The 8654-nt window shown below is 35.6% G+C and overlaps 1 protein-coding gene across 3 annotated transcripts; it reads right to left on the bottom strand.

Moving 5' to 3' along the window:
- Positions 1-3559: 3559 nt before the first annotated feature.
- LOC140795251 (serine/threonine-protein kinase D6PK-like) lies at positions 3560-8048 on the bottom strand. Of its 3 annotated transcripts, none has more exons than XM_073147713.1 (4): positions 7879-8032; positions 6703-6881; positions 5627-6630; positions 3560-4737 (listed from the first exon to the last, which is right to left on the bottom strand). In XM_073147713.1, exons 3-4 carry the CDS (start codon positions 6613-6615, stop codon positions 3870-3872), a joined length of 1857 nt encoding a protein of 618 aa, XP_073003814.1. In that variant the 5' UTR covers positions 6616-6630; positions 6703-6881; positions 7879-8032; the 3' UTR covers positions 3560-3869. The 3 variants fall into 3 exon arrangements, with proteins under 3 accessions (XP_073003814.1, XP_073003816.1, XP_073003813.1); XM_073147715.1 differs by having other exon boundaries at positions 5627-6621; XM_073147712.1 differs by having other exon boundaries at positions 5627-6881; positions 7879-8048.
- Positions 8049-8654: the final 606 nt, after the last annotated feature.

Genomic DNA, 8654 nt, shown 5'->3' with positions numbered 1-8654 from the left:
CTATATACAATAATAATGAAGCTTTGGACTAAATTTCTTTGATATTGATTGATATGTTAACACCTTTCACCAGTGAAATTTATCATGGTTTGAGATACTACTTGAATATACTCTTAGCTTTATCTATTTACACCTTGTGACAATTTTCTATTAGCAAATCCTACATCCATTAATTGCTGCACTTTTAAAAAGACACCTTGATTGTAGGGAAATTATAAATATTTAGACAGGTGTAAATCGTAATAAACTTAAACAGAGAAGTTGTGAAATGGGAAAAAAAATTCTAGAGAAAAGCTTTTGGGAAATTTATTAAAAGCACCATATAATTTACCTTTATTAAAAAATAATAAAATTAACTTAAGCAGTAAATGAATTACATCCAAATCCACTAAAATAAATTAAATTTCACTAATTTAAAGATTACAAACAAAGTCGTTAATGTTCCAAAAGCATTACCATTTAATATCAAATGAGGCATATTTTAGTACTCTATTATTATTATTATTATTATTATTATTTCATAAGGTTAGGTGGACTCAAATAATAGGTATCCATATAGTAAACTATAAATAATAAAATATAGGGTGTTTTTAATTAAATTTTCCGATCTTTTCGGTACGTATTATTTTTTGCAGTTTGCCCCCTCCATTTGATTACGTATGGGAGCACTCCCAACTCGTTTTACTCTTTTTGTCCTGAAATGGGTAAAAAAAAAATGTTTGAAAGAGACAAGAGAGCGCTACGAAGGAATCTTGACTTCGGACCACAAGATAAATAAATAAAAATAAAAGTAGTAAAATAAAAAAAAAGAACTTCGGACACCTCTTTTGGTAAATGGCAAAGGCGGCACGTGTCACCAAGTCAGGAGATGACGTCAGGAGATATTCCTCCCGTTGGAGAAGTTGAATTTGAGGTCTGGTTGGTGGATTAAATTTAAAATGGAATTTTGGTTTTATTTATAGGTAAGTACCCATAATTTTTTTATTTTGATTTTAACACCGAGAAATTTACTAAAAACACCCTATATTTTACTTTTACTTTTATTATCATTCAGCATCACAAAAACGCACGAATTCATTGACATCCGCCAAAGAACATCGGCACCGTAGACACCTACCAAATAATGATTCCTTGTGAAAAGTCTGCGCCTTTTGTAGTACAATGCCAATAGAGTCAACAAATACATACATACTGAGAATTGAAATCAGTGTGAATCAGAGTCATATGCAAATTATACGTAGCTGCTACTCAATAACTTTCTTTCTAGTTCTTGAATCAGTAACTATGGTTACTAAGCGAGAGAGAGAGAGAGAGATCTGCTATATTTTCTATAGAATTAACGTAAGATTTATTCAAACGGATTATAAGTTGGTCCGTAGACAAATAATAGATTGAGTACCGTTTTATATCCTCATAAAAATCTCATCAATCTGTGCTGACGTCCTAACAAATCTCATCAATCTAGCTCTGATACTATGTTAACTTAAAAGAACTGGCCGACCAACTTTAGCCATCGGGTTTCAGAATCACCCACCGGATTACATTATTATTGTTATGTTGGTTTGAGTGCAAAGGTATAGAGGATGGGGATTCCAACCGAAAGGCTTTGGGAATAATCTCATAGCTATCCATGTCATCTTCTTAGATAGGTGGGATGATAGTGGAAGTGAGAATAACCATTCAATGTGGCAGTTAGATTTCACACTTGCATTGAGTGGATATGATTAAAAACTAATAATAATGAAATCACTTTTATTCTTTCAGTGGCATGACCTGTTTCCATGGCAAAAGCTTTAAAAAGTATCATATCCTATTAGCTAATGAGCATTAAAAAGTCAGTTGATGGAACATGGGATTGCCTAGTTTACTTCTTTTTCTCTCTAGGGATTTTGGTCACATAGGGACATTAAAACATAGAAGGGCCTGCTTAGATACACTAAATTTCCATAGGAAACTTTAGTTGGTCTCCTTAGGAGACTTTTGGGCCCATAGTAATATTTTCCTATCTAATTATTTGCATAATATTTCACAAAATAAATTCCATAGAGAATAGGCTATTTCCTAAGGAAAAAGAAAAAGGGGGAAATTATATATGCTATTTCTCTATTTCTAATTTAATCGTATTAGAGACAAAGTTGTTGAAGATTTGTTAGACTTTTTGACGCATTTAAAATAATACTGATCATATTTTAGATAATAAAAATATGATAATTATATTAAATAGATATACTTTTTATTATCTTAATTCTAATCGATATTAATTTAGATCCTCTAAAACTTTGTCGTTTATAATTTATCTCTAGTCTGATTAAATATGATAGAAAGAACAATAGGTTTGAGCTAATTTCTCTTTTGTTTACCCTATCCTTTGAGTGGGAGTCCTCCCATGCCTACTCAGACTTTCTTCCATTGTCCTTCAGTGTCTCAGAATACTCAAACAAGAAAAATTGAGTCAGTCCTCAAGGAAAACAACATGAGAGATCCTTCATTTGCACTTCTACTGTTAAAATTCTTATACTCAAACAAGAAAAATTGAGTCAGTCCTCAAGGAAAACAACATGAGAGATCCTTCATTTGCACTTCTACTGTTAAAATTCTTATAGGAAATTTTGCAAATGTACCCAAACAAGCACTAACAAATTTTTCTCGACCACACACACACACACACACACACACACACACATATATATATATATATATATATATATATATATATACTCGTCTGAAATTAATAAGAAAGAAGAAAGAAAAAGTTATTAAACTTATCTCTTCCCTCCTTGGAATGAGTTTTTTTGAATCCCTGAAATATCTTAAAACATTTTTATAAGTTCATTATAAATGCTGTAGTTTTGCAAGTCAAGCAATCAATAATTAGTTGTCCCTAATCTTATATACATCAAATATAAAAAGAAAGCAGAGTTAGAATTATAAGTCTAATTTACAGAACTATCAAATAGGAGATCTAATCGATAATCAGACATTACGAACTAAGTCATATCGAGCTTAAAATACTGTGCAGAATAATAGCTTATATTAATATGTAGTTTATCAAGCAATATCATACATGTCATCATTTTTGAGACTGGTAAATCCCATCAATATTATCTGCATCTAAAAAAATAAGTAAATAATGGAACAATATGCTAAACATCAAGTATACTTTCCTAGGTATTAAGAATTATTAATGTTTGATGCTATAGGAAACTGATCACAGAGTACTTACTAGATGAACATATAAAACTGCGCTAATGACCATTGACGTAATCATATGACTAACAGCTTTCAAAATGACCTACCAGGTGAGTTTGGGATTATAACCTGTGTGTCATTATATACTGTTGAATATTGAAATTTTAAAGAGAACTTTGAAGAAGGCGAAGTATTGTAACATACCATATGATTGCACAAAATTGGCCCATCGGCTTCAGCTTAAGCAGAGCAGCTTATCTTGGCAGCTATTTGGTAGAACCTGCATATGGCAGTACAAATCCAAAGTGGAAAAGGAAAAAATAATCTCTAAACTTATGCATATTAATATTTTCAAGATGCTCACGAGCCAAAAGAAAATCTTTTCCTGTATCAATTGATATAAGAGTATTATTCTGTGGCAGGGTTAATCTCCCAATAATTTGCACCATAAAAGTTCAAAACCAGCCCATTTTTTGAATCGGAGAACAATAATATCAGAGACTTGCTAATCATTACAAGTACAATGACTTTCAAGCATTTAAAATGAATACATATTGTGAACTGTAGGCAATTTTATAAGGAAATTTAAAGGGGAAAAGCAACACTACCAAACAGATCCCAATCTGTATAAGAAATCACTAGCACCTCTTGAAAACATTTAAGAAACTCTACAAGTAACACTAAAAGAAACCAAATTCTAGATAGTTGTCAGAACCTTTCTCCACAGTTGGGTTGGCATTTTGGCTTGTTGATGCCACAGGCCCAGGGTTACGCTCAATCACAACTTGCTTTGGGATCTCCGGCGGGCTAGCGCACCTTATCAAGGCCCAATTAACACCCTCAAAGAATGGATGCTGCCTTATCTCTGTTGCCCCGCGCTTATATGCAAGGCGATGCTGTGGTTCCTTCACAAGCAATCCCCTTATCAAATCTCTTGCAGCAAAACTCACCACAGGTGATTCCGGGAACCTGAGGGGCTGACCAACCACATTGAACAAGGTGGCTCGATTTCCTGACCCCTTGAAGGGGGTCTTCCCAAATAGAAGTTCATACAAGAAAATTCCAAATGTCCACCAATCCACAGCACTCCCGTGTCCCTCACCCTTGATGATCTCTGGTGCCAGGTACTCATGGGTACCAACAAAAGACATGGACCGAGCGTCAGTGGGCTCCACATTGAGCTCAGGAAGTGGTCTAACTTGTTTGCCAACATCAGACTTTGTCTTCTGCTCCTTCTTGGACTTGGAAGAGAAAAATCGAGGAGAGAAACACGATGTGGGGACCACACAAGAAGGTTGGATACAGGATGGCTCAATACATGCAGGCTGGGCGCAGTATACCAAATTGTTCTTTCGAAATGATTCAGAGTCAGGATTGGCAGATTTGACAAGAGTAGGACTAACTAAGCAGCGGAGGGATAGGTCAAAGTCGGAAAGCATGATATGGCCGTCTTCTCGGACAAGGACATTCTCCGGCTTGAGATCACGATAGATGATACCAAGCATGTGGAGGTATTCCAGAGCAAGAAGTATCTCTGCTACATAAAACCTGCATTGCAAGTTAGCGTAGGCATGAACCAGATACTGGAGCAGCAATTATGCTCCACTTCACTTAATTAGAACTAATACATAAACTTGATGCTTTTACACAATACATGAAACTGTATTTGACCTAATTCTTACAAATGACAGAAACCAATACCACTGCAGTTTACTTAGCAACAACTGGAAAACAACAACAATAACATTAGGAGTCCCTATACATAGATAAGTGTGTAATTTTGAAGTCTCCATCACGATAAGTATTACTTAATAGATCACAATTTGCGCCTTAATAAATTTCAATGAAGAAAAGTATACTAGCAGGCTCGCCATAATGCACAACTAATAAATAAGCTGTCTGGTTTCTATGCAAATAGATCTTTTCCATTATATTGAGATTACTTGTACGAGGTTTGAGACAATCCTACAAGCTACCGTTAATCAGATTCACTAATTGGAGAAGTTACCAAGCATGTAGAGGACAACAAAGCATAAAGATTGAAATGATGCAATCCATGTGAGGATGAACGAGTATTAAAACTATAGAATTTTTTTTTCCAAAAAAATGCCTTATCTTGGCATTTGAAGAACAGGTGTTGAAAAAGAACTACCATGGTCAGCAGTGATAAAATTAGTTAAAAATGATAATGCATACCATGTACAGATGAGTAACCATAACAAGCACAATGTCTTAAAACATAAGAAACTTAAATAAACTACAGCTAACTGACAGAATCCATTATGAAGCTTTAGCGTGCAATTTTTCTAGATTACACTACTTTCAAACAATTAGTTTCAGCACAAAATTCCTAAGGTCTAGCAAAGAACAAAAGTTTAGATTTACAAAATGCGCGTATGACTTGAAACGAATAAAGAGGTAAGATAAAGGTCCCTACTTGACAGCTTGTTCTGTGAAATATTTCCCAGGCTGCCTCTGACGAAGAGTATGCAGATCCCCTCCAGGACAAAACTCCATTACCAAACATGAGAACTTATCTGTCTCAAAGTGAGTATACAATGTTGGAAGAAAGGGATGATCCAGGCACTGCAATATCTCCTTTTCGGTCTGGGCCCGAAGAAGTTTTTTACGGCTAGCCAAAGAGCCCTTGTCCATAACCTTCATTGCAAAGTAACACTTTGTCCCACTCAACTCCGACAAATACACACTACCAATATCACCACAGCCGAGTCTCTTAAGTAGCCTGAAATGGCTTAGACCAAGGATGCCTTCTCTAGTTCGGATTAATTGAATTGCTTCCCATCTTGGATCATTTGACTTGTGCGGCTTGCTGACACTACTACTGAAGCTGCTACAAGTACTCTCATCACTCACATCACTGCTAGTACTGGCTCTGCACATGCTACTCTTCCCACTCTCGACTAAATCAGAACGATCATTGATCTTAACACCCCCAATAGCTTTCATCGGGCTGCTTGTACCAGCACTGCCTTTAGCAGATATTGAGTTATGGTTTATGCTACCTAGCTCAGAATTCTTCTTTTCTTGGTCAACATCTCTGTCCAGGCTTGTTGAATCATTTAATCGTGAAGGATCAACTTGTTGGAGAGGTTGTTCCAGACCACCAGACGAGGGATCCAAGTCGGTAGGAGGTGAAGAATGGATAACCTTTGTAGAAGACTTGTCCGTTGAAGAGTCGTTTTGATTCTGATTCGATTTTTGTTCCTGTAAAACCTGGCTAGTCGTTTTCTTAGGTGAATTTTGACGAAGAAATTTTGGCAGCCCTCTTGGTGTATTGGGCTCAGATTTGCTTGGCTTAGGAATCTGCAAAGATGAAGGCCTCCGAGAAGTTGGCTCTGCTATCTGGTTATCAGGTTTCCTATTTTGCTGCTCAGATAAGGTTTTGGATATAGACTTCGACGCCATCAATCTCTGAAATTCCTGTTGCATATGTCAAATGAAAACTACTAGAAACAAGTTACATGGTTTTCAATGAAATCCACAGGGCACGACCTTTTGTAATATAATGTGCAACCTTCCCTGTCGTTATATATGTACCCAAAGAATCTACCAACAAACAAAACTTAGTATGTCATCAGAAATGAAGGTAATCATAATCCTCAACCATGCTTCTGACCAGTATATTTCATTTTCCAATGGAATCTGACAATGACATCAGTAATTACAAGTTCCTGAAAATTGGACAGCAAGAAACATGTCAATACAAGCACACAAATTTTGTCCTTATAACTTGAGATCCTCCTGCTTTATATGGATCAGTAGGTGCAATTTGAATGACTGCAAGGACTAGATGAACTAGTAGCATAGTCGACATGATTAATGGTCGCCTATATCTTAACATTTTCGACTTATTTAATATACAACAATTCACAGGATAACAAGCATATTGCGAACATGGATTCATTATAACCCTTAAGAAATCGATTCAGATAAACAATATGTCCGTAAGAATACTGAATGTGGACAGAAACCCAACTAGCAACGCACTGACTTTGAAAGAAAAAGAAACAAGAAAAAAAAAACCAATAGGAGATTATCATCCGCACCTCATCAAATATTGGCTTCGGTAACCCTAAATGAAGAAAGAGTGAGATAACCCAAACATGAGATGCGCACAAACCAATGACATTTTTTTTTTTGACAAAATCACAAATCGATGACTTGAGATCACATTTACCACAACGGAATCCAATCTTTCACCAAGAAAAGGTATAAAATAAAATAAAAATCAAATTAGGAAAGGCTCCTCATGTCATGCAATTCTGACTAAGAGAAGGTTATACTTATCCACACCTCATCAAGCGCAGGGTCCTACAAAACCAAACACAAAGAAAGAGGGGGAGTACTCAAATATTAGATAATCGCAAAACAACGATCTGCGATTACACCAACCGCATCAAAATCCAATCTTTATCTCAGAAACGGAAACAAAATCAAAAACCCAATAAGAAATGACCCATTTACATCACAACTGGCAGTATAAAAATCTCCATAATTCAATCAGTTCCTCATGAAATGCAACTCCAATCGTACCTCCCACCTTCAGACCCTCTTCGGATCCAACCTCTGAACCTTCAGAGGCACAGAAAAAAGGAGCAAAATGCAGCATAGAATCGAAGAAAACAAAACATAGAACCTCAAAAGTGCCCAAAAGGATCAGAAGCATACCTTCTTCCCTCCTCCCCACCCCCCAAAAAAAATCACAGCTTTAGTGCTCCTCCCCTCTTCGCCAGTGTCCACAGACGAGAGGAGAGAGATAAAAAGAGGCAAGTGCATACATGGTTAGTGTGACCCATATGGTCATTGCAATTAAGGGAAGAGGAAAGGCAATAGATTGGGCCACTCCCTCGTTAGATTTAATCTAATCGCTTTAACTTTGTCCCCCCCTAACCCAAAAGCCCAAATTAGACATAGGATAGGGAGAGCCACTGTCCACTCTCTCTCCCACCACCAACGCCAACAACTCCGTTGTCACATGCTTCAATGCACTTTCACGTTTTACACCCCCAACTTTCCAATATATGTGTAGAAAGCCCTCATATTACAACGGGTAAATACAATTTATCCGGTGGTTAGGCATTCGCACAAAAGTCTTTTAATTTTTAAAATATTAAAAACAAGTCCTTGCGCTTATCTCTTATATAAACTATGTATATTTTTATCATAAAAAAAATATGCATCTAGTATAAAAATTAACTTGTGTAATTTAAAAAGAGCTCAATTTTACTATTACCAAAATTTAAGAATTTTTTCAGCAAATAGTCCTTCAAATTCAAAGTGCAATTTCTATTGGAATCATTTAATCTGTTTATAGTTCTAATTTATATACAACTAGTTGCAGACTTTAATTTTAACATAAAAGGAATAAAATGCCGTTTTTTTTTATAAAAAAAATTGTGAAAATTATTTTGCCTTATTTACTCTTAATATTTCTTATATTATAA

The sequence above is a fragment of the Typha latifolia genome, chromosome 9 (genome assembly GCF_019914945.1).
Source record: "Typha latifolia isolate L0001 chromosome 9, TyphaL0001v2, whole genome shotgun sequence".
Classification (NCBI taxonomy): Eukaryota; Viridiplantae; Streptophyta; class Magnoliopsida; order Poales; family Typhaceae; genus Typha; species Typha latifolia.
The sequence above is the reverse complement of the archived record's forward strand: the minus strand, read 5'-3'. Positions and strand labels throughout refer to the sequence as shown.

What these genes read in the sequence shown, in the direction of transcription:
- LOC140795251 (XM_073147712.1), bottom strand. Translation starts at nt 6,639, where the DNA reads ATGCAACAGGAATTTCAGAGATTGATGGCGTCGAAGTCTATATCCAAA. An exon ending in TTCACAGAACAAGCTGTCAA is followed by an intron (nt 4,738 to 5,626) that starts GTAGGGACCTTT and finishes CTTGCAATGCAG; the next exon opens with GTTTTATGTAGCAGAGATAC.